This window comes from Varroa jacobsoni, unplaced genomic scaffold (genome assembly GCF_002532875.2).
Source record: "Varroa jacobsoni isolate VJ856 unplaced genomic scaffold, vjacob_1.0 contig00107, whole genome shotgun sequence".
NCBI lineage: Eukaryota > Metazoa > Arthropoda > Arachnida > Mesostigmata > Varroidae > Varroa > Varroa jacobsoni.
The window spans coordinates 165,187-177,730 of record NW_019214409.1 but is presented as its reverse complement, the minus strand read 5'-3'; the positions used below and the strand labels follow the sequence as shown (position 1 = coordinate 177,730).

General features: G+C 43.1%; 1 protein-coding gene across 7 annotated transcripts in view; it reads left to right on the top strand.

Moving 5' to 3' along the window:
* Positions 1-12,544, top strand: part of LOC111270751 (uncharacterized) — an 83,918-nt gene that overhangs the window by 55,877 nt on the left and 15,497 nt on the right. For all 7 annotated transcript variants that reach the window (XM_086972615.1, XM_022851136.2, XM_022851135.2 and 4 more), the window contains 8 exons: positions 2,215-2,388; positions 2,861-3,329; positions 3,557-3,881; positions 4,670-4,790; positions 5,937-6,140; positions 7,249-7,362; positions 7,595-7,735; positions 8,823-8,949. In XM_086972615.1, coding sequence (XP_086828741.1) covers positions 2,215-2,388; positions 2,861-3,329; positions 3,557-3,881; positions 4,670-4,790; positions 5,937-6,140; positions 7,249-7,362; positions 7,595-7,735; positions 8,823-8,949 — 1,675 coding nt within the window. The remainder of the gene's footprint in view (positions 1-2,214; positions 2,389-2,860; positions 3,330-3,556; positions 3,882-4,669; positions 4,791-5,936; positions 6,141-7,248; positions 7,363-7,594; positions 7,736-8,822; positions 8,950-12,544) is intronic.

Here is a 12,544-nt window from a genome sequence, read left to right as displayed (position 1 = left end):
GTGACGCGACCACGTGTCCGCGTTGGGAACGGCTTTAACACGAAAAAGCATTCTCATTCATTATCGATTCATCGATGCTACGGGTGGCCTTACTAGTCCTTGCGAGTGCGAGACACAGGAAGTGAGGGGAGGAAAGCGGGACAACGATTGTGTTAATCCTGCAGCCTGCTCGCCGCTACCAGTTGCATTGCTTTCCTGCGTCGCTTCGTCACAATCGCTGTTATAGTGTTATGGGTACAGTGACCCTCGAAGGAATGAGATAGACTATACTGCCGTTACAGCTGGTTACGATCAGTCGGGCCGAGAGCTGCTTGGAATACAGATGCATGCGTGCACGGCTGTGGACCTAAATATACAGAAATATTCAGATACCTCTGCAAGCAGCAGGCAACAACGGAAAGTGTTGCAACGCTCGAAAAAAAGAGGTGCCGCACGTCCATTAGAACAACTGATCATATAAAATAATATATAATTGTAACAAAAAAAAACTTGCAAAGAAGTCAGTGTTCTTCGATGACAGCCATAGATAATGAGCGATGGCTGTTGTCGTAGAAATTGTCCTTTTCTCTTAATTATGAAAAATATATATAATGATCACTATAGCTGCAACAAATAGTAGGTCTGCCAGTGCTTGTTTTTCTTCTAAATACATGCGTGCAGTGTTCGAGCTCGTATATTCCCGTATGCACACCTATTAAATCTTACCAACTCTTAAATTCAACTGGGTAGGCCATATTTTTCAATTCATGTTTTTTCATTTTCATTCATATTTCGAGTTGCACGAGATCAAAGTGAGAGAAATAGAAAAGCAAGAGGAAAGTACCTGAAGGAAATCTTTATTCTGTATTTTGGTAGACTACAGTTTTCCATACGCTTCCAATGCAAGGGTGGGTTGCTGCTAATGCATTATTTTGCGTACGTGTCGATAGCCGCTGGTGTTGATTTTAGACAGGATCAGAAATATCGGAAGTTCGAAAGAGCGGACGTAGGGGGAGCAAACTCCAGTCGGCAAACAAAGGACGAAATGCCGACAAGAACTTAGAACGATTTTATGATATTGGCAGTCCCTTCTAGGCCGAATGAAAAAAGGCTGAGTATTCCTGGCTAGCGTTCGCTTTCCATAACAATGACGCTGATGTGGCTGTTCATTCCATCCTTTCCCCTTGGCGATCTTTCTTTAGCTGCGGCTCGAATTAGGAAGTCGTCATCAATAATTTCTGGAGCGTTTACCCCCCACATATCCTTCATTCGGTTTATGTTTCTCTTCCGTCTTCGTGTCCTTCAATGATGTCGCCGCTCCGTCCTAAGCGTTCCCATCATCCTGAAGAACATTCGTGTTCCCTTCTATATCGACTTCGGCCCCATAACGCCCAGCCGGTTTCTATAGAACAAGTAACAGAAAAAAAAAGAGGCTAAATTGCGAGAGCATTGCATGCTGATGACCGCGAAACAAATCGCTAACGACAACCCTACTAGATCTAGAACGGGGCGCAGCCGCTATGACCTTCGTCTAGGCTCTGTTGCCTTCGACGCCACTATGTGCATGGTAGCCATGGTAGCTACAGTCCTACCAACGGCAACAGGGAGTGTAAGTGGCAGCTAAACGGCTAGCGTACATGATTATCAGGATCATGAAGGACACTAAGCGCAAATTAAGGGATAGAACATGCTTAGCTACTGCTACTTCCGGTGTTTATTCGCTATCGTGGCTTAATCGCCGACTACAGAGCACTCGTTCATTTAGGCTTCTATTTGTGCTGCTGCTGATACTGCAAGTAGCGTAGGATTGTCACAGTAATATGAATTATCATCCACCACCGCTCTATGCTGTAACTAGGCTCCTAGCACACAAAAATGGTGCTAATAACAACTCCTTCTTACACAATCAACACTGGATCCTTCTCATATTGGCAATGGCCTTTGTTGATCAGATCAGTTAAGAATAGTTAGTTTAGTAAATTCATATGCAGTCCTTTTACTAAAGGATAAAATATGTAAAAATCCTTGTAAAATATGCACCTGAAGTTCTAGACAGCCAAGCAATCTACTAGATACTGAGGTTGAACAATAATAATTAATGATAATTACTAATTGTTTGCTCGTGAAATGAGAGTATATATATATTATGGTTGTTATATTGTAAATGCGATACTTAGCCTCAAAAATGGAGTGGCGAATTAAGGCAATTTCGGTTCTATTTTTCTACGGTGTTAGGCACAGGAGGTTGTAAGTGATGTGAAAACCCTAATGATGGGTAAAGGGCTCCCAAAGAAGAATGGCCAAGTCAATATGCCACCTCTCGGGAGAGCGCCAAGGAGTGTGTCGCCTGGTCACCCCCAAGGCCATACCTCTCCTCCTCCCACAGGCGGAGTCAATGTCAGGGAACAGGTAAGCCAGATGATAAAACTAGTTAAATGCTCCGGGCTCTGTCTTTAGCATTGACGTTAGACGCTATATAAAACGGCTGAGTACAAGTTTCATGTCTGTTTTCCTTATTCATATACACCTTATACGTTTTCCTCAATGCCGCGAACAGACAATTTATAGACAAAGCTGGTATTGGGAGTTCGCTTCTTCATCATAGCTATTGTTATAAGTGACAATGTTACTATTGCTGGCACTGCTGCCATTGACTACTATTGAAAAAGAAATTAAACTTCGACGAATTGTGCGAACATAGAATACACTCCCACATAATTAAGCTATGTTCTTTTTTTTGTAACGAAGTACATCTAGTTTCGAATGTCCCTACTGCCTTGTTAAAATCAGTCTAGCACGAGCAGGAATTATACAAAGCATACTCCGTCAACTGACTCCGTACCCATCTAAACGCTTCTCATTCTACTGTATCTGCTACCAGGTGAGTATTTTCAATAATGTCAAATCGGAGTCCCGGCTAAGCCTTTCGAACCGTGGAGGCGACTCGGACGGTGGTCCATCAGTCCACTCCGTCCACTCGACGCACCCACATCAGCAGCACGGGCATGGACATGGTGCGATGGGAGGGGCGGGAACTCTGCATGAGCTTCGGCCTCAGGATATGCGCTCTATCGGGCAGTCGGGTGCGCAGGCGCTTCGTTCATCGCAGCACGCACAGTACCGTCGCAGTGATGCCGCGGACGTTGGCGGCGCCGGCGGGCAACATGACGACTCGTCGTCCACCGGCAGCGAACGCTACGAAAAGGATGTCGCTATTTTAAATCACTGCTTTGACGATATCGAACGCTTTATTGCTCGTCTTCAGAATGCTGCCACTGCCTATAAAGAATTAGAGAAGCGACGGAAAGTCAAGAAGGGTGGCAACAAGACCAACAAAAAAGATATGGGAGGTAAGCGTTTGCCTCTTAGGGGGGACTTTTTAGATAGAGATTGAAACTAACAAACATACAGTGAATATTATAAATATTGCGTTTTCTCTTTACGGCTAGTGTATTGTCCACCGTTTAGACACTATGAAAATAAAATTAAGCATTGAATTAAAAAGGGTAAAAATGTAAGAGACGATGCACATATATAAGGTAATAAATAGTACAAATATTTTTTTTTATAACTTCAGAGGGCTTACTTAGTATGCGCGCTAAACCACCTCCACAAAAAGAATTCGAAGATATACTCGCGAAGTTTAAACTGTCGTTCAATTTGCTTGCGAAGCTTCGTAATCATATCCACGATCCCAATTCTCCTGAACTGATTCACTTCCTGTTCACGCCGCTCGCCGTAATCGTTGACGCCGCACGCGACTTCAACTTTGGGCCAAACCTTGCTTCCAAAGTAGTGGCACCTTTACTTACACGAGATGCCTGTGAACTTTTGGACAATTGTTGCACTTCTAAAGAAAACGACCTTTGGCGCTCCCTTGGAGACGCCTGGTCTGTGCCAAGGTAAACTAGAATACAAATTAAAAATATATTGTATACTCTATTATTGCATTGTATAATAATAATAGGACCTATGGCGATCTAGTAATTGCATTCTCTGCGCTTGACTTACAACTGTGAAAATACACCGAGTTACTGCTAGATTTATTATCAATGAATGTTTCAACTTCGTCGTCAGCGAAAATTGCATATGTGCTCAGGGGAAGTTCTGGGCCCACGTTCTTGGATTGCGGGTTCTGAATCTTTTCGCTTTATATTTTCCCTAAGATGTAAAATAAAATCGGACCAAACTTGAGTCTACTTATGTACTATAATTTTTTAGAGTGCTATGACACGCTTTGTCATAGCGATGTTGGTAACTTGCCCTGGCCTTTCTTTTGCTATATTAGGGTCAAAAGACAGCATATAATAGAACACAAAGAGGCCGTTCTCCAAAGTTGAAAAGATAGCGAATTAAAACCGAATGTACTCGTGGCGTTCGTTTTAAGCTTGAGCAATAGAAAATCCTGTATGTCAACGCAAAACGGATAAACCTTTGTATTGAAATGCTTTCTGAAATTCGAGCAAATAGGACATCAGAGCGAGCCTATTAAGCCTGTCAGTCTCTAGCAGAAATAATTTCGTTACCGCTATTCGTGTAATTGACATTAATTAACGTCAGCATCTGGCATTAACATTACATTAAATATTAAAGCCTTTTTAAGTGACGTAGTTTCGTTGGGTTCATTCGCTCCTGATATGCAGATAGAAGGTTACTAACGGGAGACTACGTTTAATATTTACCTCCGCAGAGACCAATGGAAGAACTACGAAGATACATATCAGCCGGTATTCACGGATGGCTGGGCACCTGAGTATCCGCACTTCCCCGAGGAGATCGGGCCAGAATTGACCGCACGACGCCGCCCGGAAGTACGTTCCTAAAAACACCACGGCATACGTATTGACTGCCTTGAAACGCTGCCTCACGAAAGTATTATGTAACAGTATAACAAACTTGCCAACAGCGGACGAACAGAAAACAGGTGTAACTAGATCTTTTAATTCATGCTAGTTGGTTCGCTGTTCTGTTCCACGCAATTATTTGCTGGTTAGTAACGTCACGTCGTAGTAAGAGCTTACGGTACATGAGGTCCGCGGTTGGTAGAAAACCAATCACCTTACTCTGTAGATTTCCGCGAGTTTATCACCAATACTCCATTTTGTATTAGTACTGGTAAAGATGTTCTCCTGTCCTCGTAACGTTCTCCTGTCCGATGTGGGCCACATGTAGAGGTCTGTTCGTGTACGTGTGTGTGTATTCGTGTATGGTAGTCATTCCTTTCTTTCACTATAACCATTGTTGAGGCCGACTTCCCTTCGGATAAGTGTCTTACTGCTTGTCTATTCGACACCCACAAGCAACGTATATTTCAAACAAATCTGTAGCCTCGTGGACTTTGGTGAGCAACGCACTATCGCTTGTAATTGTTGGGAACCGACGCTGCTATTTCTCCGTCGGCGAGTTCTTTTCTCGGGCGTCGCACGACTGCAGCTGCTATGCAATTACCGGGTGGCCGTTGAAAAACGACAAGTGTCCGTAGTCGGTACTCAATAGCCACGCGATGGCTCTCGATGCACATGCGTCTATGCTACACTGTGTTGCCCCGAGACTGTGTCCTGCTAAGGCAGCATTTGGAACGGCCATTTCTAGTCATACATTAACGACTCGCCGCCGGCGACTACAACGCCCCCAGGGGTTTCTATCGACATTTTTTGTTTGAAGGGGCACTAGCGACAACGCCAGTGATGAAGCTAATTCTAGCTGGACCAGTTGTGTTCAAGCGCCGCTGCCATCGCATCAAAGTGATTCGATTCTTTTGAGCCGCTTGCTCTAATCAGTAATGCGTTCTATGTGTAGTCCATCGTCGCCTGTCTGTCGATATCTGGAACTACTCAAATACTCTACCATTTCCTAGCAGACAATATTTTATACTAAATTTAATACCTAAACTGATAGGCAGGTACGATGTATTCACTCGACCACTGATAAATTTCATATTTTGACTTTTCTTTCAGGAATACGCGCGGGGAGGCAGCGAACGATATGAGATGCGTGCCGACTCGCCTGCGGCGTTGTACGGTCATTCTGCCCGGAGCTTCCCAGAGGAGCGCGCCCGAACACCGTCGGAGCACGATTTCGTGCAAAGATCCGACGTAAGCAGTGATTCGATGGAACCTCCCGGAGGCATCGACGCTCAGAGACACTTCGAGCGACAGCAGGTACAGCCAGGAAGAGAATCTATTAATAAAGACAATGCTAAGGCACGGAAAATATAAGATCTAAAATTTTTCATCGCTGCAAACGGTTTCCTAAAATTATAAGGCTTTTAAAAACGTTTCGTATAGAGTTAACGTGCCATAGGCGTGCGTAATGTGATTACGAGCTACTTCGTTTCGGTAAATTGTGCTCAGGTAAAGCCGTAAATATGTAAGGGATGTTGAAATAGTGTGTGTGTAGGAGATACATAAAGTAAGAGAAGAAATTACTATATATACTATAATTCGTTATTATTAGGCAGATTATAAATTTAGAGAAACCGTTTTAGTAATTTACCAACGGAGTAAGAAAATGTTTACGTCCCAATGTTTCGAGAACGTTGTCTTTTACAGTAACACGTTGCTTTATAGGTCATAGCAATTGATAGCCGCAGCGCTATCTCAGCGTACATTGTAACAGCACAGATCTAAGATGTTAGCTTGAACCTGGATCCTTTGGCTGTTATTTACTACTACTGAAACCAAGTAATCTTTAGCAAGACGTCGTTACGTTTAATTTGGACAACCTCAACATTGGAAATAGTTTAAAAGGATGTACAGGTTGGCGGCATAATTGGTACAATGATGGTACGATTGGCGGCAGTGAAACTCTACGCAAGTCAACCCCTCTAAGATTCAGCAGCGGCTGTCCGGATGCGAATCACTAGCTGGGTCAATAGCTAAATATTGACAGATATAAATATTAAGGAAATCACCAGTTTAAGGACTGTATGGCTGTGTCTTTGATACAGTCGCCATTTAATACGACAGCTTACTGGCCATTCTGCGGCCATATTACTGCTTGGCTCCGGCACTCATGTATAATATAGGGTCGTGCCGTGAACAGGCTGCATATAGAAGCTATTTTCGACGAAGTGCCACGTGATAATGCTATTCATTCGGCCTCTACGCACGTTTAATGGTAAACCAAATAGCTCATGACGATGTATGTCCGAACTCAGCATTTTCAGCACTTTATTACTCCATATGCCTAAGTTAAGGCTAATGTAACGGCAAAGTGAGGACAAAAAATAACAATCGTCCATCTTTTTTCTGTTGTCCACGCTCGCAGACGCTATTTGTTGATGAGCTAAAAGCGGCACAGGCCAAATGCGTGCAGGTAATGTACCCGCGAACAGCTAACAACGATAAGGAGCTGACTGTCATTCGTGGCGAGTACCTTGAGGTAGGTGCTTGAAAATCGCAGAACAAAGCATTGCAACAGGCTCTGGTCGCGCATAAAAAACTTCCATCCCAATTTTAAAAATAAACCTTTATTAAAAGTGTCCCATGCACTACGGCTAAAATGACAACGCGCGACTTGATATTATTCAGCTCAGAAAACGAATGGTTATGGGCTCCTACATACGTTGTTATAATTAGAATATATGTTGGGCTGTGTGCGTTTTTTCTTACAGGTATTGGATGACTCCCGTAAGTGGTGGAAAACCCGAAATATCCGTGGCCAAATCGGACATGTTCCACACACGATTGTAGCGCCCGTCGGCGACAGTGACTATCATAACAACGGATACGAGTCCACCAACAACTACAGCCCCGTACGTGTCACAGGGTTATCTATGGATGTGTAGTTCCTGTTGGGACATAATACCTTTCTGTGTTTTATCAACACATTCGTAGAGTGACAAGTCACTGTTGGCAAATGTCTAATCTATTAATCTCGTATCCTCTCCTTCTTTGATAAACACCAGTAAATCCAATGGTCAAAATAGAATAATGATAACATGAGCTCTTTCGAGTGAGGCAAATTCATTGGGAGTATCAAAACGTAGGACTTTGCTTAATTTATGTATATAAATCAACTCTCATTGTCAGCCTACAGAGCTACTGTAGTGGTCGACGCGATAAATTACACCGCTAAGCGTTTAATTAAGTCTTGCTCTTGGCTCGTTGTCAGCTCGGAGTGTCTGCCGACCTCCGGTACTTTAGGCACTGCCAAGAAAGCTGTCAGGCACGGACGCTCAATACTGCAGTCGTGCACCATAGTTGACGAAAGGTCGCAAGTTTCGTCAACACGTACTACGCACCGATATAGGTCATACATACGTAGTTCGTAAATGTACATATTCACTTGAAGATATGTGTCATTGCTGCTTAATCGAAAATCGATGAGCACGTTCGGTTAATTTGACCGAAGGATTCCCTATAGCACTATGGCCATCACTGCATCGGTATAAGGTGCCAAATATTGAACCTGGATCTGGTCGAACTAGGTAATACTTTATTGTCAACTGTCAAACCGCCCATCCTATGGACGCAACGATTTTCGAAATTTTCAATATTACGTTTAGAAGCGTGTTATTTGTACACAACGTCAGACGTAGTCGAGGCTATAAACAATTATCACAGGGCATTCTAGTAAAAAGTCATTGCAGCGTCCGCGGGAACAATCAATGCTGGCGAGCGTTGAAATTAAGCACGATTCGATAGTTACGACATCTGCACACTCGACGTAAATAGTATTACATGATGAACCAGAGGGCATCTACTCTCTATTATAGACTAACCAATATAGCTGGTAGTTGTTTTCCTTCGATTTTGATTATTTAATCGTTTACTAAATAAAAACTTGAATTGAGTTTGAATGTTTTACTATGGGTAATGTTTTATGTTCCCATTACGCAGAGCGAGTCACCAGTCGACGGCTATGGAGGAGGTCGTATCGGAAGTCAAATGGGGCCGATGGCCCGTTCACCCAACTCACAGCCAGCTCCTGCCGAGTGGGTTCGTCGCGAACGCCAGGGCAAGAAAGGTGAATTTCGTTACTTCTGAGACTACTATCCAGCTTATCAATCGACGTGCTGCTCAATGTTGAGCCCAGCAATTGCTCCTGCTGACGCTTGACAAAGCTGCGCAAGCAGACACCCATAAAACTACTTGCGTCGATCTTAGGAAAAATCATTAGTCATGGCATTGAGACTAGAGTACGACCAGGTATTGTAGGATCACCCCTCCCACCCGCGCGCCCTCAGAGCCTCCGGATTCCACCATCCACCTCCTTCCTCGCCATCTTTCTCTGTCCTGAACGCCTTTATTCGACCCAACACCCTCATCTCGACCCCATAGTCTCACAGCCGCTACCATATTCTGCTATGTACTCCAGACATCGACTGCAACTGCGGCCTCAGGTCGGATAAGACACGAAATAGGGAGTTCATGTTTGTCTCATTATGGTCTACATCGTACCTTTCGTCATCCACACATACGTCCCTACCTGCCATCTGCAAGCGAATAATATCCATTTCTCGCCTCGTTGCCCGCAGGGGTCCCCAGTATCAGTGCACGTAACTGCTACCGCCGCTACTATTTTCTTAAGCCGCGTGTAAATGTCGAGTGTTACAAGTGATTAGTAATATAGAAGTTCTGTTCAGGAACACACCCACTAGCGTTAGACGGTATAATAATCGCCTACTGATGCTGATCCAAGCGGACGACTTTTTCCTTCTAAAACCTAGATCCGTGCAGAAAACCCAGCTTGTAAGATCTAGGCTTTTTTTTAACATGTAGTCATACGGATTCCTTTAGAGAAGTTTGAGCGAAGAGATTTATTAGGAGCAGCATCCTTGAAGACAGAATCAGACTCTAACCAAGAAGATATGTGAGGCTAATGAAGGTTGACTTTTCAGCTCAGTCCTCAGTTTTTATCGTGATATCTGAATCGCAATTAATAATTGTTAAGCGAGTAGCCGTCGAACCAATTCATAGTTAAACAAAGCTCTAATTGTCACGACTTCATTGAGCCAATTCAGCCAGCTTAAAGTGGCATTAAAGCGTCAAAGGGACGATGTCTATTTACTGGCTCGAAGCCATTAAACATAGCTGATTTGAAAACTTACCGTCAGATCGATAGCCCAGATAGTTGCTTGTCTGTTTACAAAACATGATTTTGTTGTTTACAAGTAAACTTAAAGGTGCCGCTAATAAAGGGCATAGTAATGGCCAAGGTATATTATTATGGATGAAAGTGTTAGATTAGATAATTTATTAGCGAGTTACGCATCCCGAGAATCATTTCTCTCTATATGCGCGCGTTCCCTTGTACCCATCTTGGAACGTTTACTACTACCTGAAACAAATGAATACCTATAACGTCTACTAAATCAAAAACAACATTGCATATAACACCATAACGATATACGGCGACAATCAAAGCCCTAGTAATTGCTTACGAATCCATTAATAAACCTTAATAGAAGCGGCTTGTGTCTGTTAGAACATAGATTAAATCAAGGGGGCGGAACAGGACCATTAACCAATACACAATCGACTAACAAAAAGGAAGGGCGCTGTATATAATATGCAATACTAGTAATAATAATGATTATAATCAAGAAACAGCACGCTGATACAGAATGTTCTAACAGGTGGACTGCTGCTACATAAAAATATGGTGACCATATTTGCTTCTATATAAAGGAAGACGAAGTATCCCCTTTATGCGCATACTAGAGAGGCATTTTTCTAAGGAGGCACTTGTCTGAAGAAGTGGACAATAGCATCAATGTTAGCACAGTGCCTCGTTGAAATGCATGTTATCCTGCAATGTGAAGGCGCAAGCAGTGTCCAAATGATTTAGCGGGGGGCTTTGCGGTGCGGGTACCGCTGACGCTATGTTATATAATGACATTATCAGTAGCAGACGCTAAAAGGTGACTGAAAGAAAGTGACGAGTCGATCGGCTATTGTCATTAAATTCATTAACAGCACTCGCAGACGATAGTGTTACATCTGTTGAGATTCGACAGGTGGGCGTCCGGGTCCACATCTGACTAACCCGGCTGTGGCGGATTCTTAAGCGCTATCGAAATGTGTTTAAAACTAAAATATTCGTATTATTGCTATTAGTATTAGGATAACAGCAGGTACATAACGAGCTGCGAAGGTGCAATAACATAACCCACTTATGATGGTACATCGAAATCAATGTATATACCCTAGTGCTCAAAATAACATCCGTTTTTCGTCTGTTTGTTGTGTAACCGCTAGGCAAACACAGTCTAGGAGTATATATATATATGGCCTGCAAGCGTGAGCGCCTCCCATAGGGTAGACCCACCATACCGATTTATTCGCTATTAGCTATGGTCGTAGTCGATGTATGGCAGCATGACCAAATAAATACGCCTGCGTAGTCAGAACTGATTTTCCTTCTGTTGCTCGTATGTAGCACGCTGGCCGTACAGAACACGTACAAGGCACCGTATTCAGTACCAGGAACGTAGTCACGCGATTACAACGTTTCGGATGTGATGACAGGGCCAGCGTTGATAGTATGTAAGTTAGGTAACTGAAGCAACGCGTTGGCTCCACAACGGCATCGCACATATCTTTTGCTCTAGAACTGCTCACATTTGTGGGATGATTTTTTTTAAAGTACTATCCATTGGCCGGTACAGCGTATGCCGCGCGCGTGTCAATGCACGAGTGATGATACAGCCAAATGCGAATATCCATCAAAGCAGACGAACAGAATGTCAAGTGGTCACAACCTATGGCTGAACAAAGCCACCATTAATTTCATAGGGATCTAATGAGCTTTTATTCGATAAGTTGAAGAGCTAAGCTGATTGAAAGCCCTATGTATATAACATTTCTGACGCTGAAATAGCAGGTCACTAATACACACAAAGGAAAAACAACGTCACTGATCGTGGAACTATATGTACCGTCGATAATAATTACGTAAAGTAATACAAGTAACATTAATTATATTGACAATATGATTTACTGATAAATAAACGCTTGCGCCCTACAAAGTCGAACATCCCCTGTGTGTTACATGTGCTTGTTGTAGTCTCGTACGCTGTTTTACCGTGAAGGCTTACACCAATTGCTGACGTATGGTAGAGAGTACCCACATTACATAGATATCAAATATTGATCAGAACAAACATTTATCACTAACTTATCTTTAGAGGGTACGGTAGTGCACGCCATCGTTGCTTCGTATTTAATTCGTTGTGCCTTGGATTTTCTTTATCATGCACCGCCCATTCATAATATCCCACTTTTGTAACTCTTTGATAAATTCAACGGTCAAACTCAAAATTACCAGTACGTTTATTAAAGTAGTTTCTGACGAAGAATGCTCTCACTTGTTTTGTGCAACCTCTCCTTCCCCCCTCTTACAGCTTGTTGGCCCTCTTCGTGACTCGCTCTCCGAAGTTATGTCTATAATAGTAAACCGATAGGTAATTAAATAGGAGCTTTGAATTTATATTGCAATGCTTGCTCCGCGCTCCCGCCGATTCGTGCTTTTTGTGGGGTGCAGTAGACTAGGCATATCGAAATCAACATTATTATTTTTGATACACTCAACGCATTTCATCCACTTGTGCGCCCATATA